General features: G+C 48.3%; 1 protein-coding gene across 6 annotated transcripts in view; it reads left to right on the top strand.

Moving 5' to 3' along the window:
- SMARCD3 (SWI/SNF related BAF chromatin remodeling complex subunit D3) overlaps positions 1 to 25,113 on the top strand; it is a 277,819-nt gene that overhangs the window by 213,397 nt on the left and 39,309 nt on the right. For all 6 annotated transcript variants that reach the window (XM_075062050.1, XM_075062053.1, XM_075062049.1 and 3 more), the window contains 3 exons: positions 12,360 to 12,521; positions 17,915 to 18,012; positions 18,708 to 18,843. In XM_075062050.1, the coding sequence (XP_074918151.1) occupies positions 12,360 to 12,521; positions 17,915 to 18,012; positions 18,708 to 18,843 (396 nt within the window). The remainder of the gene's footprint in view (positions 1 to 12,359; positions 12,522 to 17,914; positions 18,013 to 18,707; positions 18,844 to 25,113) is intronic.

The following is a 25,113-nucleotide window of genomic DNA, read 5'->3' as shown; positions in this document are numbered from 1 at the left end:
GGCGCCACTCCAGGGGGTGCCCAGCCAACCCGCCAAGTGTTGCTAGGGTAAAAAGTCTTCCGATGAACATGCACGCGGCGCGCGCACACCTAACTGGAATGGATATGAGCGATACATCTCGAAAAACAACAGTTACAAAGGTGAGTAACTGTCTTTTCTCTAATTGATCAGCAAAGTAACAATGAAACAATGTTAACCAGGATGACTTTAAATGAAGAGTTACTGTACTCCTTCAATGCAGTGGAGACACTTCTGCCTGCAACCCCAGCAGTTGTTTGGTCAGCAGAACTGTCAAGACGATCCAGAAGGAGGAATCGGAATGGCAAGAGAAGGCCGCGCCAACCCTCTGACCAGGGCTCAGAACAACCCAAGCCATCTTCAGGGCCCAAGCCAGCCTTTTGAACTCATGGTCGAGGATGGTGTACCACACCTGACAGTAGATCCACTCTGTCTTACCTTCTCATCCCGACTATCCCCTTTCTTCCGTGCATGGTTCCGTATCACCTCGGACCGATGGGTGCTCTGCATGGTAGAGAGGGGATACTCCATCCAATTCTGTGCCTTCCTATCCTTCCACACTCCTTCCCCGTCCCTCTTCAGGCACATTTCTCACAAGCAGCTCCTTATCCAGGAGGTGCAGTCACTCCTGTCTTTAGGGGCAGTGGAAGAGGTTCCTCAGGAGCATGGGGGCGAAGACTTCTATTCCCAGTATTTCCTACCAAAAGCCAAAGGGGGCCTGTAACTTGGCATGACTCACCCCCGCGGCACTTCCTGCTGGTGACTCTGGGAATTAGCTCAAGCTTGCAGCTGGAGCGCCCTGTGCAGGCCGGTGATCCTCCTTCTGGCTTCTGCAACTGGCCCCGTGTCCCTCCCTGGACCCCGATGCCCCTTTTACGTGGGGTTCTGCCCCCTGGCAGCAACCCCTTTTCCTTAGGGGTTTCCCCTCCCTGGGAACCCCCCACTCTATCCCCACTTTGCCTCAGGGTCTTGGCAACTGCCCAGTTATTAGCTAGCCCCACGCCCTGGGCAGACTGCAGTATTAGCCTCTCATCATCGGCAAAGAGGTTTGGACCTGCTGCCTTGGCCTACCCCTGGGCTGCACCCTGCGACCCCAGTACCTCTTAGCCTATTCCTAGGCCGCAGCCTGGGGCTTTCCAGGCAGGAGCTCCCCGGCTCCGCTGCCTTCCCAAGCCCTTCCCAAGCCCTGCTTCACCCTAGGTACCTTGTCTGGTCCCTTGCAGCAGCCAGGCCCTTCTCCCTCTGAACGCAGAGAGAGACTCTCTAGGCTCCTGGCTTCTCTGCCCTTTTATAAGGGCCTGCGGCTCACTTTGGGGCATGACCCCAGCTGCTGCCACTTCCCCCAATCAGCCCAGCTCAAAAGGCTGCTTGCTCCAGCCCCAGCCCTAGCCCCTTTCCTGGGCTGTTTTTAACCCTTTCAGGGCCAGAGCAGAGATCCACTCTGCTACAGGGCCTTAGGCCCATCCTTGACCGAAGAGAACTCAACAAGTTCGTGAAGAAACTCAAGTTCCGCATGGTCTCTCTGGACTCCATCATTCTCTCATTCGGTCCAGCAGACTGGTATACCACCCTCAACTTAAAGGACATGTACTTTCATGTACTACATGTGCTCTTGTAGCCAAAAAGGCTAATAGCATACTGGGCTGTATTAGTAGGAGTGTTGCCAGCAGATCGAGGGATGTGATTATTCCCCTCTATTCGGCACTGGTGAGGCCGCATCTGGAATATGTGTTCCAGTTATTGGCCGCCACCTTACCAAAAGGACGTGGAACAATTGGAGAGAGTCCAGCGGAGGGGCAACAAAATGATTAGAGGACTAGAGCACATGACTTATGAAGAGGACTTGAAGGAACTGTGGCTTTTTAGCCTTGCAGAAGAGAAGACTAAGGGGTGATTTGATAGCAACTTCAACTACTGAAGGGATGTCATAGAGGAGGGAGCTAGGCTGTTCTCAGTGGTGACGGAGGACAGAACAAGGAGCGAATGGTTTGAATGTTGCAGCTGCGGAAGTCGAGGCTGGATATAGAAAAAAACTTTCTGACTAGGAGAGTGGTGAAGTATTGGAATGTGGTTACCTAGAGGAGTGATAGAATCTCCATCTTATAGAGCTATTTTAAAGTCGGCTTAGACCGCAGCCTGGCTGGGATTATTTAGGGAAAATGGTCCTGCCTTTAGCAGGGGGTTGGACTAGATGACCTCGTGAGGTCCCTTCCAACCTTTTGATTCTATGATTCTATGATTCTATATCGCGATCACCCAGCCCCACAGGAAGTACCTCAGGTTCTTCTTCGAGTGATTGCTCATATCCATTCCAGTTAGGTGTGCGTGCACGCTCGTCAGAAGATTTTTACCCTAGCAACTCCGGTGGGTCGGCAGGTTGCCCCCTGGAGTGGTGCCGGTATGGCGCTGGATATATACCCTTGCGGACCCAACCACTCCTCCGTTCCTTCTTACCGCCCGTGTCGGTCGTTGGGACAGTGGAGCGCGGCTTAGCTGTCCTCCACTTCCCTAGCTTCTCCTTGTTCACTTGATCTACTTGTTATATATAGTTAATTAGTATATAGTGTAATTAGTTTTATAGTTCTTAGTTAGTTAGTTTACATAATTTAGCGGGGTTCGGGCATTAGCCTTTCCCCGCACCTGGTGCCAGGGCCCATGCCCGGTTCACTGGGATTTAAACCATGCTCGGCCTGTAAGAAGCCGATGCCCACGAGCGATCCCCATGACTCTTGCCTAAAGTGCCTGGGGGAATTGCACATCTCTGATAAGTGCCGCATTGTAAGGCCTTTAAGCCGCAGACAAAAAAGGAGAGGGACTTTTGCTTAAAGACTCTCCTTATGGAGGCAGCCCTGAACCCTCCGTCCTCGGCACCGAGCGCTGACAGTGCTCCTCCGGCACCGGACCGCACCAGCTCCTCCAAAACACCTCGGCACCGGCCTTCTCTGGTGCAGGGACTTGATCGAAGACTCTCAGCTCCCACCACGCCTGCGACGCAGACTCGTTCGGATCGCCCGGCACCTGCTTCTGCTGCGGCTCCAACGACTGTGGTACCGTCGACTCCGGTTCTGAGAGGGCTGTCGAGTCCAGTCCTTGAGAGCTCCCCTCAGAGGCCTGTGGTTGAGCTTGCGGTCCCGTCCACACCGGAGACGTTCGCCTCAGCCAGGGACCTTATTGCAATGACTGAGTCTGCCCTGCCTCAACCCCTAGCACCGCCGGTGTGGGTACTGCATTCCATAGGCAAGCCAGCTGCTATGAGACCTCCTTTGATGGACTCGACAAGCCAGCACCAATCTCAATCCAGGTCCCGGCACCACTCGAGGTCCCATGGACGGTCCTGGTTGAGACGCCGCTTGCAGTCCCGGCGCCGCTCACCTAGGCGGTACTGGTCGTACTCGTGGCACTGATCCACCTCTCGTCCGGCCTGGTACTCTCGGTACCGCTCCAGCTCTAGGCACCGCTCCTGGCACCGAGACTCTTGCAGCCGGTCCCACCGCAGACCATCGAGATCCAGGCACCGCGCTGGTTGCAGGTCCCGATCTCGTTCTTGGCACCGCTATGGCTCCCGGTACCGATCCCCAGCATCGAGGAGATCTCCAGCGACGAGAGCGAAGGACTCATACCAGCCTCGCTCGGCTCCTCCTTGGCCATCCCGGCACCCGTCCGTGTCCTCTCAGGTGGACAGTGCATATGCCCCGGACACTGATGTGCCTGCTGCATTGTTTCAGGAGCCCCAACCTCAAGATCATGGGCCGCAGCAATGGGGTTTCTGGATGCCTTGGCCGTACGTACCATCAGGCCCAAGGCTCTCAACCAGGTCAATCGCGTTCGGCCACCTCAGAGCACCGGGCGCCGGAAGCCACGATCACCCACCCCCCTCCTCAACCCTATATCCATCCTCCTTCCTGCTCCCTCCTAATGAAGGGAAGGGCCACTCTAGTGGGAGCATCTGATGACAAAATGTCCCCGGGGAGACGTAGCCCATCCACCAGGCGGAATCCTCGTCAGACCCGCTGGTTCTAGGTCTCTCCTCTTCATCCTCACCTGACGAGACTGTAGCTGGAACCTCTTCTGTTGGCCCTCCACCAATTGACCTCAGGGCCCACCAGGACCTCCTCAGGCGTGTTGCACAAAATATGAACTTGCAAGCCGAAGAGGTCCCGGAGGTACAGGACCCAGTGGTGGACATTTTGTCATCAGATGCTCCCACTAGAGTGGCCCTTCCCTTCATTAGGACCATACAGGCCAACGCCACTACCATCTGGCAGTCTCCGGCTTCTGTCGTACCGGCGGCGCGAGGAGTTGAGCGTAAATATAAGGTGCCCTCCAAGGGCTATGAATATCTCTATGTCCATCCTCCTTCCTGCTCCCTCGTTGTCCAGTCGGTCAACGAGAAGGAACGCCATGGTCAGCAGGCGCCAGCCCCTAAATCGAAGGAGGCGAGATGCATGGACTTGCTAGGGTGCAAAGTCTATTCGGCAGGGGCTCTCCAACTGCGCGTGTCCAACCAGCAAGCTCTCCTTAGCTGCTATAGTTATAACACCTGGGCGGTAGCGGATAAATTCAAGGAGTTGCTTCCACAAGACGCCCGGCAGGAGTTCTCGGCCATCCTCGACGAAGGAAAGAAGGTGGCAAGAACTTCCCTCCAGGCTTCTCTGGATGCTGCGGATTCAGCTGCCAGGACTCTGGCCTCTGGCATGACTGTGCGCCGTATCTCGTGGCTGCAGGTTTCCGGTCTCCCCCCAGAGCTCCAACATACGATCCAGGATCTCCCATTTGAGGGCCAAGGGCTATTTTCAGATAAAACTGACCCTAGGCTGCAAAGCCTAAAAGACAACAGAGTCATTATGCGCTCGTTGGGAATGCACACGTTGGTGACCCAGCGCAGGCCCTTCTGGCCCCAACCGCACCGCCCTTACCCTCAGCCCCGGCAGAGGCAAGACTTTGCCAGACGGCGCGGCAGAACCGGTTGCCGAAGGCAATTGGGCAACCAAGGGGGCCAAAACCAAAGCTCCTCAAAGCCTTCCTCAGGGCCAAAGCCTTCCTTTTGATGGTGCGCCTGAGGGCGTTGTACCAGTTTCTTTAAAGGATCTGTCCCCTCTTTTTTCCAACCATCTTTCCTTTTTCCTCCCTGCGTGGTCCCAGCTAACATCAGATCACTGGGTCTTACGCATGCTGGAATTTGCATACCACCTCCAATTTATTTCAACCCCCCCCTTCCATCCTTTTCCCTTGTCCCTCTTCAGGGACCCCTCTCACGAGCAACTCCTCCTGCAGGAAGTGCAATCGCTCCTTGCCAAAGGAGCCATAGAGTAGGTACTGGAGCACGAGCGGGACAAGGGGTTTTACTCCCGCTACTTCCTAATCCCCAAGGCAAAGGGAGGTCTCAGACCCATCCTCGACCTGTGGGAACTCAACAGACACATGGTAAAGTTGAAGTTCCGTATGGTATCCCTGGGGACCATTATTCCATCCCTGGATCCTGGAGACTGGTATGCCACCCTCGACATGAAAGATGCCTACTTCCACATAGCCATCTTCCCACCTCACAGAAGGTTCCTCCGGTTCGTGGCCAACCACCGACATTTTCAGTTCGTGATCCTCCCATTCGGACTGTCTACAGCCCCAAGAGTATTCACCAAATCTATGGCTGTAGTCGCCGCTCACCTCCGCCGCAGTCGGATACATGTGTTTCCGTATCTAGACGACTGGCTCATCCCCGGAACCTCCGAGGCACATGTTCTCAGTCACGTCCGCATTGTCAAGGACCTTTTCCTACATCTCAGTCTAATGATCAATGCGGAAAAATCAACTCTGATCCCCACTCAGAGGATAGAATTTATTGGCGCCACCCTGGACTCCACTCTTGCCAAAGCCTGTCTACCACTGCCACGATTCCAGACTATGGAAGCCATCATCCAGAGACGGCGAGCGACGCCGTTGACTTCAGTACGCACTTGCCTCGGTCTCCTGGGCCACATGGCAGCCTGCACTTTCATAACGACCTACGCCAGACTGCACCTCCGGCCCCTCCAGTCGTGGCTTAACTCACAATACCAACCGGCCAGGGATCCTATGGACATGGTCGTCAACATTCCCCCGACCGTCCTAGACTCCTTACAGTGGTGGCTGGATCCCGCCGTGGTGTGTGCAGGGCTCCCGTTCCATCCGCCCCAGCCCTCGGCATCCCTGACAATGGACGCGTCATCCCTGGGTTGGGGGGCTCACCTCAGACACCTACGCACCCAGGGCCTGTGGTCATCTCAAGAGCTGACCCTCCACATCAACGTCCGGGAGCTGAGAGCGGTCCACCTCGCTTGCCAGACGTTCTGACAGCACCTACAGGGCCGTTGTATGTCAGTATTCACCGACAACACAATGGCCATGCACTATATAAACAAGCAGAGTGGGACGAGGTCTTCACCCCTGTGTCAAGAAACCTTACGTCTTTGGGACTTCTGCATAGCCCACTCTATACACCTCATCGCGTCCTTTCTCCCGGGAGTTCGGAACATGCTGGTGGATTGACTCAGCAGATCCTTCCTTTCCCACAAATGGTCACTTCGCCCGGACATTGCTCTTTCGCTCTTCCAGAGGTGGGGGTTTCCTCTGATAGACCTCTTTGCGTCCCATGGGAACAGGAAATGCCACACATTCTGCTCCTTTCAAGGCCTCTCATTGGGTCCAGTGGCGGACGCCTTTCTTATACCGTGGACGAAGAACCTGCTCTACACCTTCCCACCATTTCCGCTTGTCCACAGGGTCCTACTAAAAGTACGCAGGGACAAAGCCTGCTTAATCATGATAGCTCCAGCGTGGCCTCGGCAGCACTGGTACACCATGTTGCTACACCTATCCATAGCGGACCCTGTCCCCCTGCCTCTTCACCTGGACCTGATCACTCAGGACCACGGCAAACTGCGTCACCCGGACCTTCAATCCCTCCACCTCACGGCATGGCTCCTGAGTGGCTGACCCAGTCTGAGCTGCGTTGCTCGGCCCCGGTGCAACAGGTGCTCCTGGGCAGCAGGAAGCCTTCCACTAGAGCGACATATTTGGCCAAGTGGAAGCGTTTCGTGTGCTGGTGTGTGGAGCAGAACTTCCTTCCCACCGAGGTCTCCATTCCCAACATCTTGGATTACCTCTGGCCCCTCAAACAACAGGGCCTAGCGGTATCATCTCTAAGGGTCCATTTGATGGCCATCTCTACCTTTCACCCAGGGGAGAATGGCCGCTCGGTATTCTCATGCCCGATGGTGTCTAGATTCCTTAAGGGCCTAGAGTGCCTTTACCCCCAGGTATGCCGCCATACCCCTACACGGGACCTTAACCTGGTGCTGGCCAAGCTCATGTCCGCCCCTTTCGAACTGTTAGCAACTTGCTCCCTTCTCTACCTCCCATGGAAAACCACTTTCCTGGTGGCCATCACATCAGCAAGATGAGTCTCAGAGCTTTGGGCTCTCACGGTAGATCCCCCATATACTGTGTTCCACAGGGACAAGGTGCAGTTGCGACCGCATCTGGCCTTTCTCCCCAAAGTGGTATCAGCCTTCCATGTTAACCAGGAAATCTTCCTACCTGTTTTTTCTTTCCAAAGTCTCCCAGGAAGCAACAGCTACACTCCCTAGACGTTTGTAGAGCGCTCGCTTTTTATATCGAGCAAACAAAGCCATTTCTCAGATCCCCCCAACTCTTTGTCATGGTGGCTGAGCGTGTCAAGGGCCTACCGTCTCCTCGCAGAGGATTTCCTCCTGGGTGACGTCGTGCATCCGCACCTGTTATGACTTGGCTGATGTTTCATCGAGCTGCGTGACTGCGCACTCTACCAGGGCTCAGTCCTCATCAGCTGCTTTCCTCGCTCACGTGCCCATTCATGAAATTTGTCGCGCAGCTACCTGGTCCTCGGTCAACACCTTTGCCTCCCACTATGCCCCAGTTCAGCAGTCTAGGGATGACGCAGCCTTCGGCTCCGCAGTATTACACTCTGCGACATCTCACTCTGACCCCACCGCCTAGGTAAGGCTTGGGAATCACCTAACTGGAATGGATATGAGCGAGCACTCGAAGAAGAAAAGACGGTTACTCACCTTTGTAACTGTTGTTCTTTGAGATGTGTTGCTCATATCCATTCCAAACCCGCCCTCCTTCCCCACTGTCGGAGTAGCCGGCAAGAAGGAACTGAGGAGCGGTCGGGTCGGCAGGGGTATATATCCAGTGCCATAGTGGCGCTGCTCCAGGGGGCGACCTGCCGACCCACCGGAGTTGCTAGGGTAAAAATCTTCCGGCATGCACACCTAACTGGAATGGATATGAGTAACACATCTCGAAGAACAACCGTTACAAAGGTGAGTAACCGTCTTTTTGTGGTGAACAACACCCACTACTAATTTACAGTTCTCCCATTTGGCCTGTCAGCACCTTGTATTTTCACCAAGCGCATGGCAGTTGTCGCTGCGTTTCTGTGCAGGCACCAAGTACAGGTGTTTCCGTACCTCGATGACTGGCTCATTAAGGGCTGCTCCAAGACCCAAGTGGAAGGTCAGGTCAGATTCATCAGAGCCACTTTCGACAACTTGGGTCTCCTTCTTAACGAAGCAAAATTGATTCTGTCCCTGGTCCAGAGGATAGAATTTATAGGGGCAATATTGGACTTGTCCCAGGCCAGGGCATACGTGCTGCAAGTGAGGTTTCAGGCCCTGACCAATATCATTAGAGGCCTCAGACAGTTTCCCACCACTGCAGCAAGAAACTGCCTGAAGCTTCTCAGACACATGGCTGCCTGTACCAACATGGTGCAGCATGCCAGGCTCAGGCTTCGACCTCTTCAGTTGTGGATTGCATCAGTGTACCACCTGGCCAGGGACCACCCCCCCGGTCTTCGACTCCCTCCTATGGTGGCTTGACCCTCAGGAGGTGTGCTCAGGCGTTACCCTTCACCAGTCCGCAGCTGTCTCTGTCACTGATGATGGACGCATCAGACTTGGGCTGGGGAGCACATCTAGGAGACCACAGGACTCAAAGTCTCTGGTCTCAGGCAGATCTGGCTCTCCACATCAATGTCAGATAGCTGGGAGTGGTGCATCTGACATGCCAGACCTTCCGAGCACACTTAATGGGACAATATGTATCAGTCATGATGGACAAAACCACAGCAATGTTCTATATCAACAAACAGGGAGTGCACAGCTTCTCACCCCTCTGCCAAGAAGCCCTCATGATGTGGGACTTCTGTGTAGAACATTTAATACACCTGCAAATGTCATACCTCCCCAGGGTACAGAACACGCTGGTGGACCAAGTCAGCAGGTTGTTTCATGGCCATGAGTGGTCCCTCCACCTGGCCATCACAATTTCAATCTTCCAGAGGTGGGGATTTCCCCAGATAGACCTATTCGTCACGTGATACAATGAAGTGCCATCAGTTCTGCTCCTTCCAAAATCACAGCCCGGGCTCCAGCGCGGACGCGTTCCTCCTCCCTTGGGGATATTGTCTCCTATACACCTTTCTGCCAATACTGCTCCTCAAGATCCAGAGGGAATGCGCTCTGGTCATATTGATACCACCAGCTTGGCCCCGTCAGCACTTGTACACATCTCTCCTAGACATCTCCGTGGAAGCCCCGATCACCCTGCTGCTCTTCCCGGACCTTCTAACACAAGATAATGGTCGTCTTCAACATCCGAACCTCGAGTTGCTTCACCTGACAGTGTGGAAGTTCCATGGTTGAACCCAATGGAGCTTTCCTCTTCAGACCAAGTTTGACAGGTCCTCCTTGGCAGCAGAAAACCATCTAAGAGAGACACATACCTCGCCAAGTGGGTGAGATTTTCAGTGTGGTCAGCGCAGCATCATTTGTGCCCAACACTAGCTTCAGTGCATCTTATTTTGGACTACCTCCTACATCTGAAGCAGCAGGGGCTTTCGTTATCATCAATAAGGGTGCACTTAGCTGCCATTTTGGCCTTTCACCTGGGCGAGGAGGGCCTGTCTGTGTTTGCTAACCTGATGGTCAGCCTGTTCTTAAAAGGGCTCGGCAGGCTATACCCTAACATCCGTCAGCATGTCCTGATCTGGGACCTCAGCCTGGTCCTGTCTAGACTCACGGGATCGCCCTTTGAGCCTTTGGCGATGTGCTCCCTGCTGTACCTCTCTTACAGGGTGGCGATAACCTTGGCCAGGAGGATGTCTGAACTCAAGGCCCTAACCTCAGAGCCCCCTTATACTATGTTCTATAAGGATAAGGTGCAGCTCAGATCTCCTCCTGTTTTACCTCCCAAAGGTGGTATCACAGTTTCACATTAACCAGGACAGCTTTCTCCCGGTGTTCTACCCTAAGCCACATTCTAGCAGCAGGGAGCAGAGACTCCACTCACTAGATGTCCACAGCGTTCTAGCTTTCTACACTGAGAAAACGAAGCAGAAAATTGGTCCAGCTGTTCGTGGCGGTGGCAGACAGAATGGAAAGGCCTACCCATGTTGTCACAATGCATTTCATCGTGGATTACAGCCTGCATCTGTGAGTGCTACAACCTTGCATGAGTTCCCACACCCCCAATCACTGCATACTCCACCATCAATAGCATTCCTGGCTCAGGTTCCCACTCAAGAAATCTGCAGGGTGGCGACATGGTCCCCCATCCACACTTTTACCACGCGCTGTGCGATTACGCAGCAGGCCAGAGATGATGCCGCCTTCGGATGAGCAATAGTCCAATCAGTGGATGACTCTGACCCCACCTCCTGAACTTGGGCTTGTGAGTCACATGATTGGAATTGACATGAACAAGCACTCGAGAGTGAGTTGTGGAAAAAAACGATTACTCACCTTCTCGTAACTGTTGTTCTTCCAGATGTGTTGTTCATGTACATTCCAATACCCACCCTCCCACCCCTCTGTCAGAGCAGCCGGCAAGAAGGGGCTGAGGGAGTGTAGGGTCGGCAGGACCCTATATTGGATGCCATGAAGGCGCAACTCCAGGGGGCACCCAAGCCAATCCTATGGTTGTTGCTCGGGGAAAAATCTTCTGGCTGGCATGCCTGCGGCACACACACACCTGATTGGAATGGACATGAACAACACATCTCAAAGAACAACAGTTATGAGAAGGTGAGTAACTGGTTTTTTTCCACCACTCACTCTTGTTTCTAGTTAAATCTTTTTATTCTTTCTTAAATAAACCTTCTTTTGTTATAAGTGCTCACAAGTGCTATGTGGTTTACAGGAGCTATGGTTTAAGGTAAAACTGGTAAACGGGCATGCTGTACCTTTGGGTGCAGCGGCTCTGGAAATTCTGTGAGTAGCCTGTGTCAGGGGCTGGATATGAGAGGGAACAATTCAAAGCATATTTGCATATTGAGATTTCTCTCTGCCTGATTCAGAGGAGGGATTTGAATCCACATTTCTTAGCTCTCAGATGAGTGTATTAATCACCAGGTCATAGACTCATTCTCTCTCTCTCTCTCTCTCTTTGATCCTGGTGGTTGGATCACTCACCTGGGAGGAAGGAGAGCTGAGTTCAAGTCTCTGCCCTAAAGAGTATTTAAGTATGTATACAAAGTGGACAAGCGTCAGCAGGCATGAGTGAGAACAGAATAGCCTTTAGTCTGGTTGTTGGGATGCTCACCTGGAAGGCAGGGAGAGTTGAATTTAAGTTCCTGTTGCAGAGTGGGGATTCAAATGTGGGTCTCCAAGATCCTGTGCAAATGCCCTAACACTGGACTAATGTTTATAACGGACGGACAGACACACACTTCCAATTTGCTGATAAATTCTGAAAATTTTTGAAGATGAGATGAATATTCTGGTTTTTGTTTTGGATTGCTAGCTGAATCAAAAAATCAAGTGTTTGGCCTGGTCTATTTATAGCTCATTTTAGCTAGGAGACTGGATATCTTAGATGACTGCTAATGGAACTTTCTAAATTGTAGATCCCTGATTCAAATTTGGGCTGGATCAGTAGTGATGAAAAGTTGTTACCCTCTGATTGCTGTTTAGTGGCCTGCTTATATGAATTAATATTGGTAGTTCTCAGTCCAATTTCTTGTCTCCACATTACAAAAGCCATGATCAAAATTGGTACTGATTGGTCCCCTTGTTGGTAGGCTCAACACATCGGCCAAGAGTTCCACAGGGACTGAACTTTCCTGTCACCCTTAAATATTGTTTTTCCAGGGCAGGGTTGAGGCACACTTCCTGGGCAGCTTGCACTTTTGTTGCCTTGATTACTTGAGTCTGCCACCTTTTATAAGGAACAAATTCACTAAAAAATTAAACACAAAACTCACCTCAACCCTGTGCATCTTTCTGTCTGTCTGTTTCTCTCTCTCTCTCTCTCTGCTGCAGCCTCCACAGTTTAAACTGGACCCACGACTGGCCCGTTTGTTGGGAATACATACACAGACCCGATCAGCAATTATCCAGGCCCTCTGGCAGTACATCAAAACAAACAAACTGCAAGACTCCCATGATAAGGAATACATCAACTGTGACAAATACTTCCAGCAGGTAACTCCCTATTGGTAGCAAGATATCTTCAGAGTTTGGGACTAGCACCTAGCTGTTTCTTGAATGGGCAGGAGGTACTGAATAAAAGTTTCCTTTTATAATTCTCTGAATTTCTTCAGTTTCACATGGCTGTCAACAGGCATTACCACCAATGAGACAAACACTCTTCACATATCTTTATTTTGCAATGTAGACAAAGCCCTCAGAGTCACATACCCACATAGTTTTTCCTTCTACTTCACAGTGCTGGAAGGAATTTGTCTAGTTTTTCTGTATTCTGTATTAATTGCTTTGCACAGCTCTGACTTATGAATCAAAGTTACCATTTTATATCAGTCTTATCATATAACCTGCTAATTCTGAATGGTTGATTATAGGGACAAAGTGAGTGAGCTAGTATTTTTTATTGGTCCAACTTCTGCTGGTGAAAGAGGCAAGTGTTCAATCTACACAACTCTTCTTCAGATTGGTTATACGCAGACTCCTCCAGTCTGTCAGGAGTGGAAGGACATGCCATATGTCTCTTGAAAGGCAATTTTTTTTCTAGATTTGCAGTAACTTGTAAGATTTCACTTGTGATCTCTATGTAATGACTTGAACAGTTGTCTCCTCAAGACTCATTTCTGCTATGACACCCACCTGAAATTAACCAACCAAGCCATCCATTAAAAAGAATCCTCACCCTCTTCTCTCCATCACACCATGCAGTACCCTCATTGAGTAATGTTGTTTTATGGGTGTTAACTCCAATTCCCCTGCCCTCTTTGTTTGTCTAACTTAGTTTGTAAGCACCTCAGGGGAGGATCATTTCATCTTTCAGTTATGGGAGAAATAAATTATGAATATTTGGTAATTAAAGGTTTATTCTTAGCTTCCTTTCTAACTCTCAATTTCGAGTTTCTCATCATTCTTTTTCCAGTTGAAGTGACTCAGCCCAAAGAGGACTTTTTGTTTTTTGAAAGTTTGAACAAAATTGTATCAGCTATTATTAAAATTATTTGAACATGAAAGGCATATTTGTCTTCGTCCCACTATATCCCAATCAGAAATGTAATATTTCTGTAACCCCAAAACTTACCATATATACTCATTCACAAGCCGAATTTTTTTAGTAAAAAAGGGAAACACCAGAGAAAGGGGTCGGTTTATGAATGGGTATAGAGAGGCAGAGGTGGGACACAGCGCCTCCCCCCAACAGAGGGAGCAAGGAGAGGCAGCACAGCCAGAAGGGAAGAGGTGGGGCCAGAGTCTCTCTGCTTCTGGCCACTCTGCTTTCCCCTCAGCCTCCAAAGCAGCTGCAGCTTCAGGGCTGGCAAGTTGCAGCCATGCCACGCCCCAGAGCAGGCTGTGGCTGCGCCGCCCGGCCCAGCCTGCTGGAACATGCTGCGGCCACGCCTCCCGGTCTGTCCCGCCGGAGCAGGCTGCGGCGGCACTGCCCAGCCTGCCGGAGCAGCTCCAGCTAGGTCAGAGACATCCTTCCCTGGCCCTCCCCAGATAAGATGGGAAGGGATGGGATGGGGAGAGCATGGGGGTCCCAGGCTAGGAGTGGGGTTATGAGGGGGTGGTCACAGAGGTTACTCCCCTGTCTCCCAGCTTTTCCCCCCAAAAATATTTCCCCACCATTTGCTGTGCCGGCCAGTCAGGGTAAGCAGCTGCCGCACCGGGACACTTTGTTTACTGAGGTTTACTTCCGTGCCTGTGGACACTCGATGTCCCGGGAATCAAAGTTTGCCGACCCCTGAATTGTAGAGTTGGCTTATGAATTGTTTATAAAATTTTTCCATTTTTACTTATCCATCTTGGGGGGTGGGGTTGGCTTATAAACTAACCAGCTTATGATTGAGTATATACAGTAAATGTTTAGACACTTTGAACTTACCCTTTTTAAGAGATATTGGGTAAAATTTCCAATAGCACTTAAGTCCCATTTTTAAAAGTGGCTTGAGTAGTTGAAGCCTGAATCCCACTGAAACTCAGTGGGACTTCCTCCTAAATACCTAGGTCATTTTTGAAAATTTTACCTCTTATTTTGATCTAAGGCTAAAGATAAATTTCTTAACCTTCTGTATTTTTAAAAATCTCAGGACATAATTTTCATTTACACTATACATTGACTTGTAAATTTACATTTGTGCCCCCTTGAAGACCCCTGTATATTGCCAGAGCCGTGTTTAATGGCCTTGGTGTAAATGAGATGCAGGCCCATGAGCCTGCACATTTGGGAGCTGGTTGCATGCAAAGTCATGTTTTTCATCTGACTTTCTGAGGCATTGTTTAAGAGAGCAGCAGTAGCATGTTCAGTGAGCAGACATTGTGAAGGAAAAAACTTAATCCATCAGTGCCCTTAATCTATCCAGGTTCTTGTATTGGCACCCATCATCTTAGTATGTGAACAAGAGTACGAATAACAACACTGATCTATCTCAGTCTCCCTCCCTCCTTTTCTTGCTAGCAACAAGGGGATTTAGGGTTTGTTTTGAACTACGGTAACATAGAAGTGTTAGTTTGAGGAAGGTGGTACTGCAGGAAGGCAGCCTGAATGGAGAGGTGGGATTGGCGACCATTCTTATTTCATATGGCAGTGAGTTCCATATTTTTGGTCGGGTTCCTGGGATGGTTCTGTCTCTTATAGTCATGAGTCTTCCCCTAATAATCTGTGGTTCCATAGTCTTGTCAAAAGGTAGCAGTGGTGTGAATTTGGGGTCATGGCGAAAGAGCGGTGTCTCAGGGAGCCAGGGCCAGTCCCATGTACAGATTTGAATATCAAGGTAGACACCTGTAATTGGATCAGTGAGGAGTCAGTGCAGAGGAAAGTGCTGCTGGGGGTGCTCCGTGCTAGTGAGACTGTCACTGAGCAGCTGGGCTGCTGCATTCTGATTAGTTGAAGCTTCCTAAAACCATAGGGCTTCATTCATAGACATAGAGAATTACAGTAGTTAAGCCTAGAAGTTAAAAAAGGGTGGATCGCAATCTGATGGGATAGGGCAAATCATCTGGCCAGCTACAGATGGAAGCTGATGTTTTTTGCCACTGTGGCTGTTTGGGTATCTAGGTGCCATCCAGAGTCTGAGAGGATCCCAAGGCTACGGACCAGATTAACAATCCAGGGGAAGATACTTTCTTCAAAACCCTTAATGTATAAGTTCAGTTTGCTGAATAGCCACTGATTATTACAACTTCTAGAAAAGTTCAGTGTATGGGGAGAAATGGTCCCTGCTCCAAAGGGCACAAAAGGTAGTTAAAAACAAGATTGAACAAGCAATGTGACGAACGATAGAAGAGAGGATGTGATGTAATCAGGTGATTTGCAAGGTGACAACATGAATAAGTGGAATATTCCAAACCATATTTATTACTTTTTAAAGTTCTACTTTTTTCTGTTCTTAAGTAGCCTCTGTTTTTTTAAAGTTCTTAAACCTCTTGCTGTTTCTGGTTATTATAATATATAATAATGGATGGAAATGTTAACACACACCCCTCCTTGGGCATGTTAGGCAGAAGCTGAATATAGGGGCCCTTGTGGTTCCACTTTGTGAGGTGGAGGAAGGCAGAATTCAAGGAGCTGTGAATGATGGAAGATTAAATTCAATGTAGATAAATGCAAAGTAATACATATTGGAAAAAATAATCCCAGCTATACATACAAAATGGTGGGGTCTAAATTAGCTGTTACCACTCAAGAAAGAGATCTTGACAGCATCATGGATAGTTCTCTGAAAACAATGTGAAGCAACAGTCAAAAAAGCTAACCAAATGTTAGAAATCATTAGGAAACAGATAATAAAACAGAAAATATCATAATGCCACTATATAAATTCATGGTACACCCACAAGTTGAATATTATGTGCAGTTCTGGATACCCCAACTCCAGAATGATATATTATAATTGGAAAAGGTGCTGAGAAACAGTTAGGGGTATGGAAGCTGCGGGAAGCGGTGCAGGCTGGGACACCGCTTCCCGCAGCTCCTATTGGCCGGGAATGGCGAACCATGGCCACTGGGAGCTGCGAGAAGCCATACCTGTGGAAGCTCAGGTAAACAAAGTATCTTGCGGCCCACCAGGGGCTTACCCTGAAGAAGCTACGAACCAAGTTTGAGAACCCCTGGACTATATTGACATAGATTCGAAGGCCAGAAGGGACCACTCTGATCATTTAGTCTGACCAGCTACATAAGAATAAGAACATAAGAATGCCCATACTGGGTCAGACCAATGGTCTGTCTAGGCCACTTTTCCGTCTTCTGACAGTGGCCAGTGTCAGGTGTTGGAAAGAGAGAGGAGAGATAGCTCAGTGGTTTGAGCATTGGCCTGCTAAACCCAGGGCTATGAGTTCAATCCTTGAGGGGGCCCCTTAGGGTTTTGGGCAAAAATTGGTCCTGCTAGTGAAGGCAGGCGGCTGGACTCAATGACCTTTCAAGGTCCCTTCCAGTTCTAGGAGATAGGTATATCTCCAATTATTAGTATGAAAAGAAAAGGGCAATTATCAAGTGATCCATCTCTTGTTGTCCAGACTGAGGTTTAGGGCACCATAGCATGGAATTGCATCCCTGATCATCTTGATTAATTGCCATTGATGGACCTATCCTCCATGAACTAATCTAATTCTTTTTTGAACCTCATTGCATAACACAGGCCATAGAACTTACCCTAAATAATTCCTATTTGAACTATAGGAGGTCTTTTAGAAAAACATCTAATCTTTGATTAAAAAATTGCCTGTGATGGACAATCTACCACAACCTTGGGTAGATTGTTCCAGTGACTAATTACTCTCATTGTTAAAAATGTACACCTTATTTCCAGTCTGAATTTGTCTAGTTTCAAGTTCCAGCTATTGGATCTTGTTATATCTTTGCTATTTGAACTATAGGAGGTCTTTTAGAAAAACATCTAATCTTTGATTAAAAAATTGCCTGTGATGGACAATCTACCACAACCTTGGGTAGATTGTTCCAGTGACTAATTACTCTCACTGTTAAAAATGTACACCTTATTTCCAGTCTGAATTTGTCTAGTTTCAAGTTCCAGCTATTGGATCTTGTTATATCTTTGCTTGATTAATCAGCCCATTATCAAATATTTGTGCCACATGTAGATAGTTATAGACTGTGATCTAGTCACACCTTGGCCTAACATTATAATGAGCTCTTTGCTCCAGCTGCTAGACTAAAGCAGGGATGCTGCCCACCCCATCAGCATCCAGCCAGACTGGTAAGTGACTTCAGAATTTATGAGGAAAGCAGTATTACTATAAAGAGTGCCTAGGGGAGCAGAGCTAGAGATAAGCTTTCAGAATTTCCTGACTTTTGAGCCCTTGATTTCTCACCTTCCTGTTCAATTGCAAGGTAGTTTTTTCCCCAGGAATATTAACAAACCTTTCACCTTATTTAGATCTTCGATTGTCCACGGCTAAAATTTTCCGAAATTCCTCAGAGACTCACTAATCTGCTGCTGCCTCCAGACCCCATAGTTATAAACCACATCATCAGGTAAGTGTGCCAGCCAGCCCAGCACTGCCTGAGTTTCCCACCACAAAGGAAGTATGAACCATTTCCCTCTTTGCCCCACAGATGATGTTGCTAACCAGTCCTCCATTTTCTGTCAAACCCTGATAGATTATTTGTATCTGGGATACTTCCACAGACCCCATTATTCTAGTATCTAGGTGCCTCATGAACTTACATGTATTTATCCTCACAACCCCCTCCCTTCCCTTAGGAAATGTTGTTATCCCCATGTTACAGATGGGAAGTTGAAGTACAGAAAGACTAAGTGTTTCCACAAAATCAAAGAAGATGTGAGTAGTGGAGCAGGGAGTTGAATCTGTGTCTCACTAGTCCTTGGCTAGCACCCTAAACACTGGACCATCTGTTCTTTCTAAAAAGGTACCTTTCACTATCCCCTACAACACACCCTGCTGGCGTACCGAGCTTTCCCCAAAGCCAGCACTCCTGGGAAGGGACTGGAGTAGCTGGGAGCTCCCATCCTGCCCTGCTCCCTACAGCGCCTCCTACTGGGAGATGCTGGGACTGTAACATCTGTGAGTGCCACAGAAGAAGCTCTGTTATGCCCATTCCTTCCTAGTTAGGTCTGGAAGAAGTCTCAACAGATTCTGCTAAAAACATGGACTCAAGTGGGCCTGTCACTTAGAGTGGAATTCAAGGTTCTGTTATCTTCTCCATAGTGTTGACCCCAATGACCAGAAAAAGACAGCGTGTTATGACATTGACGTGGAAGTTGAAGATCCCTTAAAAGGACAAATGAGTAGCTTTCTCCTCTCAACAGCCAACCAGCAGGAGATCACAGCACTGGACAACAAGGTAGGGGGTGGGGGAGGGATAGCTCAGTGGTTTGAGCATTGGCCTGCTAAACCCAGGGTTGCAAGTTCAATCCTTGAGGAGGGATCTGGGGCAAAAAATCAGTACTTGGTCCTGCTAGTGAAGGCAGGGGGCTGGACTTGATGACCTTTCAAGGTCCCTTCCAGCTCTAGGAGATAGGTACTGGCACAAGAGTGAAGGATTTAAAGTATCATGGAGCATGATGTATGAGGGGCATGAAGTCACATGCTGCACTCTATGAGAATGCAGGCTGAGCTGGGTACATTGTCACAGGGTATGCTCTATGGGAGTGGATATTCATAGATTTTTTTTTTAAGGCCAGAAGGGAGTTAGGTTATCTAGTTTGACTTCCTATTTAACACAGGCTCTAGAATTTCACCCAGTTACCTTTATATTGAGACCAGTAGTGTGTGTTTGACTGAAAAATACCTTCTAGAAAGGCATCCAGTCTTGATTTAAAGACATCAAGAGATAGAGAATCCACCACTTCCCATGCTGGTTTGTTACAATAGTTAACTCTCCCTATGAAAAATTTGTGCCTTATTTCTGATTTGATTTTGTCTGGCTTTAACTTCCAGCCATTCATTCTTGTTCTACTTTCTGCACTAGACTAAAAAGCTCTTTACTACCTGGTATTGTCTTGCCATGAAGGTACTCATATACCATAATCTAGTCAACTTTTGATCTTTTTAATAAGATAAACAGATCAAGCTCTTTAAATTATTCATGTAAAGCATTTTTTTCCAGTCCTCAAATAACTTTTGTGGCTCTTTTCTGTACCCTCTCCAATTTTACATCTTTTAAAAAATTTGGATACCAGAACTGGATATAGTAATCACCTCCTGTAGCAGTGAGACTCACCAGCACAGCACCTCCTGCTGGTGATCCTGGGAATTAGCTCAACTTCAGCCCAGAGCACCCTGTGCAGGCTCGTGGCTCACCTGCCTCAGGCCCCACCCATACCCCAGTGCCCTTTACCTCAGGGTTCTGCCCCTGCAGTATCCCCACTCTCTGCCCTCCCAGGGGGACCCCCAACCCTCTATCCCCACCTTGCCTCAGTGGCTACTGCCAGTCATCATCTAGCCCCCCCCCCCCAACACACTGGGGCAGACTGCAGTCTGTAAACCATTCATCACTGGCAAGGGGGTTTGGAACTGCTGCCTTTGCCTAACCCCAGGCTACATCTCTGCAGCCCCAGTACCTCTGTAGGCCTTGCAGAGGGCCTGCAGCCTGGGGAGTTGCGAGGCTGGAGCTCCCCAGCACTATTCTACTCATGCCCCCTTCTCTCCCAGACACCCAGGTCCTTCTCTGTCTACAGTTAGAGAGAGATTGACTTAACTCCTGGCTCATAGCCCTTTTATAGGGCCAGCTGTGGCCTGATTAGGGCATGGACCCAGCTGTGGCTGCTTCCCCAATCAGCCTAGCCTTTTCTCTCAAGAGCGAGGTATCTGCCCCAGTACACCTCCCTACTTCACCCGGAAACCCAATAGATACACCTCCCTAAACCTCCCTACTTCAGTTCACTACTCACTGTTTATACATACAGGGATTGCATTGGTCCTTTTTTCCACAGTATTGTATTAGGATCTCATGTTGAGGAATTTGTCCATTATAATCCCTATATCTTTTTCAGTCACTGTTATCGAAAATACAGTCCCACATTCTGTAGGAATGGCCCGTGTTCTTTGTTCCTAGATGTACAGGAATGCCTCACTTAAAGTCATCCCAGTTAATGTTGTTTCGATGTTAAGTTGCTGATCAATTAGGGAATATGCTTGTTTAAAGTTGTGAAATGCTCCCTTCTAACATCATTTGGCAGCCGCCTGTTTTGTCCACTGCTTGCAGGAAGAGCAGCCCGTTGCAGCTAGCTGGTGGGTGGTTAGAACCAGGGTGGACCAGCAGCCCTCTATCAGCTCCCCACTCCCCTAAGTTCCCTGTGCAGCAGCTGTCCCTCCCCCCACTGCCATGTGCTGCTCCTGCCCTCTGCCTTCGAGCTGCTCCTAGAGACTTCTGCTTGCTGTACAGGGGAAGAAGGGGGCTAATGTCAGGGTGCCTTCCCCTTCCCCCACTCCTGCACCCCACTTATCCCATCTTCGATAGAGCAGGGGGGACACATGATAAAGGAGGGAGCTTCTAGGCAGTAGCTGCAGTCTCAGGTCTCAGCAAGCTGATTTAATTAACAAGGCAGTGTACTTAAGCCTGGGGTCAGCTACTTAAAGGGGAAATGCTCATTTTTTCTCTCATACATAGGGTGTGTGTGTCTATCTGCCCTCCCTCCTTTCCTGCTGCCGTGTAGAGTATTGTGAGAGTTAACCCTTGAGGGCTCAGTCAATTGCTAGTTCATTTAGCAGTAAGGCATTCCCTGGGAAATACCCCACCCTCTGACTCCTCCACCTCAACCAAGCCTCACAATCATCATCACTGTGTACCAGTATTAAATTGTTTGTTTAAAACTTATACTGTGTGTGTGTGTGTGTGTGTATGTATACATATACATATATAATATAGTCTTTTGTCTGATGAAAAAATTTCCCTGGAACCTAACCCTCATTTACATTAATTCTTATGGGGAAATTGGATTTTCTTAACAGCATTTTGCTTAAAGTCACATTTTTCAGGAACATAACTACAACGTTAAGTGAGGAGTTCCTGTATAACCGTACGTATGACTGCTGTAGAATACCTTTTGAATGAATGGGCCCAGCTTACAAAATGATTCAGATCACTCTGTATGACTGCCCTGTCCTCATAATTATTTACTAGTCAGCCAGTCTTTGTGTCATCTACAACTTAATCAGCGGTGATTTTATAAAATAATAATAGTATTAATAATAATAATATAAAGATATTTACTTCCAAATCCTTGATAAAAATGTTGAATAGCGTTGGGCCAAGTACCAATTGTTGTGGAACTCCACTAGAAACACTCCCATTCAATGAAGATTGCTTATTGACACCTACTTTTTGAGATCTGTCTATTAGCAAGTTCTTAATTTGTTTAGTGTGGATTTTATTGATATTGTATACTGCAGGTTTTTTTACTCAGACTATCGTGCGATACTAATGGAAACACCTTACAAAGGTCTAAGTATATTACATCTATCCAGTTACCATTATCAACCAACTTGCAATTTCATCAAAAATGAAGTCAGAGTTGTTTGGCAAGACTTATTTTCTACCAAACCATGCTGATTGGCATTAATTATATTCCCATTTTTTATAGATTGAATCCTGTATCAGTTATCCCATTATTTTGCCTGAGGTGGATGTCAGGCTAACTCTCTTATAATTACGTGGGTCATCCTACTTGAATTTTTGAATATTGTCATGATATATCAGCAATCTTCTGGAATTTCCCCAATATTTCAAGATTTATTGGAAATTAACATTAATGGGACAGAGGTATCCTCAGACAACTCTTTTAGGATTTTGGGGTGCAAGTGATCTATACCAGTTGATTTTAAAATGTTTATTCCTAGTAGATATTGTTTAACATCCTCCCTAGTTACTAATGCTCTGAAAAGTAGTTCATCATCCTCATGTGATATGAGAACGTCATTCTGCTTCTTTCCAGATGCGGAACAGAGGTAAGGGTTTAGCTTGTTTTTTAACTTTAACATCAGGAATTTCAAGTCAGAGTTCTCTTGATTTTGCTGGAGGACTTTCTGGGGAAAGGAGGTGTTTAAGGGCTTATCTACACATATAGTTAAAGTGGTACACTTCTTTACTGGTGTAATTACAGCTGTACAACTGCAAAGGGTGAATGCAGCTATATCAATCTAAACGTGCTAATTCTCATAAACTATTCCAGTGTAATAAGCACCTTTATGCCAGGAAAACTGTGCCACACTAGGGTTTCTTCAGGTATGTTAGCAACAAGAAGAAAGTCAAGGAAAGTGTGGGCCCCTTACTGAATGAGGGAGGCAACCTAGTGACAGAGGATGTGGAAAAAGCTAATGTACTCAATGCTTTTTTTACCTCTGTCTTCATGAACGAGGTCAGCTTCCAGACTACTGCACAGGGCAGCACAGCATGGGGACGAGGTGACCAGCCCTCTGTGGAGAAAGAAGTGGTTCAGGGCTATTTAGAAAAGCTGGATGAACGCAAGTCCATGGGGCTGGATGCGCTGCATCCAAGGGTGCTAAAGAAGTTGGCGGATGTGATTGCAGAGCCATTGGCCATTATCTTTGAAAACGTATGATGATCAGAGAAGGTCCCGGCTGACTGGAAAAAGGCTAATGTAGTGCCCATCTTTAAAAAAGGGAAGGAGGAGGATCCGGGGAACTACAGGCCAGTCAACCTCACCTCAGTCCCTGGAAAAATCATGAAGCAGGTCATCACGGAATCAATTCTGAAGCACTTAGAGGAGAGAAAAGTGATCAGGAACTGTCAGCATGGATTCACCAAAGGCAGGTCATGCCTGACTAATCTAATTGCCTCCTATGAGGAGATAACTGGCTCTGTGGATGAGGGGAAAGCAGTGGACGTGTTATTCCTTGACTTTAGCAAAGCTTTTATATGGCCTTCCACAGTATTCTTGCCAGTAAGTTAAAGAAGTATGGGCTGGATGAATGACCTATAAGGTGGATAGAAAGCTGGCTAGATCGTCGGGCTCAGCGGGTAGTGATCAATGGCTCCGTGTCTAGTTCACAGCCGGTATCAAGTGGAGTGCCGCAAGAGTTTCGTTCAATATCTTCATTAGTGATCTGCAAGATGGTGTGGATTGCACCCTCAGCCAGTTTGCAGATGACACCAAACTGGGAGGAGTGGTAGATACGCTGGAGGGTGGACAGAGGATACAGAGGGACCTAGACAAATAAGAGGATTGAGCCAAAAGAAATCTGAGAGTCCTGCACTTAGGACGGAAGAATCCCATGCACTACTACAGACTAGGGACCGAATGGCTAGGCAGCAGTTCTGCAGAAAAGGACCTAGGGGTTACAGTGGATGAGAAGCTGGATATGAGTCAACAGTGTTGCCTTGTTGCCAAGAAGGCTAACGACATTTTGGGCTGTATAAGTAGGGGCATTGCCAGCAGATGAAGGGTTGTGATCATTCCCCTCTATTTGACATTGGTGAGGCCTCATCTGGAGTACTGTGTCCAGTTTTGGGCCCCACACTACAAGAAGGATGTGGAAAAATTGGAAAGAGGTCCAGTGAGGGCAATAGAAATGATTAGGGGCTGGAGCACATGACTTATGAGGAGAGCCTGAGGGAATAGATTGTTTAGTCTGCGGAAGAGAAGAATGAGGGGGGATTTGGTAGCTGCTTTCAACTACTTGAAAGGGGGTTCCAAAGAGGATGGATCTAGACTGTTCTCAGTGGTACCTGATGACAGAACAAGGAGTAATGGTCTCAAGTTGCAGTGGGGGAGGCTTAGGTTGGATATTAGGAAACACTATTTCACTAGGAGGGTGGTGAAGCACTGGAATGGGTTCCCTAGGGAGGTGGTGGAATCTCCTTCCTCAGCCCTGGTCTACATTTGAGGGGGATGGCGGGGGAGGAAGTCGACCTAAGATACGCAACTTCAGCTATGCGAATAGCGTAGCTGAAGTCAGCATATCTTAGGTCGATTTACCTGGCCATGAGGATGGCGGCAAGTTGACCGCTGCCACTCCCCCGTCAACTCTGCTTCCGCCTCTCGCAACCTGGAGCTCCGGAGTCGACGGGAAGTGCATTCGGGGATCAATTTATCCACGTCTAGACAAGACATGATCAATCAATCCCCTACAGATTGATCCATACCTGCCGATCAGGCAGGTAGTGAAGACCTGCCCTTAGAGGTTTTTAAGGTCAGGCTTGACAGAGCCCTGGCTGGGATGATTTAGTTGGGGATTGGTCCTGTTTTGAGCAGGGGGTTGGACTAGACGGCCTCTTGAGGTCTCTTCCAACCCTTATATTCTATGATTCTATGTACCAATTTAGCTATTTCAGTGTAAAATCACACCCCTAACCAAAATAGTTAAATTGGTACAAAAATTGTGTGTATACCTTTCACTTTCACTGAATGATTGTAACAGTTGGGGTGAAGAATGTTAAACAACAAAGTCCTTTCCCAAAATATTTATTAGTCATTTAAATTAAATACTCCTCTACCCCGATATAATGCTACCTGATATAATACGAATTCAGATATAACGCGGTAAAGCAGCACTCCGGGGGGGCGGGGCTGCACCTTCCGGCAGATCAAAGCAAGTTCAATATAATGCGGTTTCACCTATAACACAGTAAGATTTTTTGGCTCCCAAGGAC

Source organism: Chelonoidis abingdonii, chromosome 2, assembly GCF_003597395.2.
Source record: "Chelonoidis abingdonii isolate Lonesome George chromosome 2, CheloAbing_2.0, whole genome shotgun sequence".
Taxonomy (NCBI): domain Eukaryota; kingdom Metazoa; phylum Chordata; order Testudines; family Testudinidae; genus Chelonoidis; species Chelonoidis abingdonii.
The sequence above is the reverse complement of the archived record's forward strand: the minus strand, read 5'-3'. Positions and strand labels throughout refer to the sequence as shown.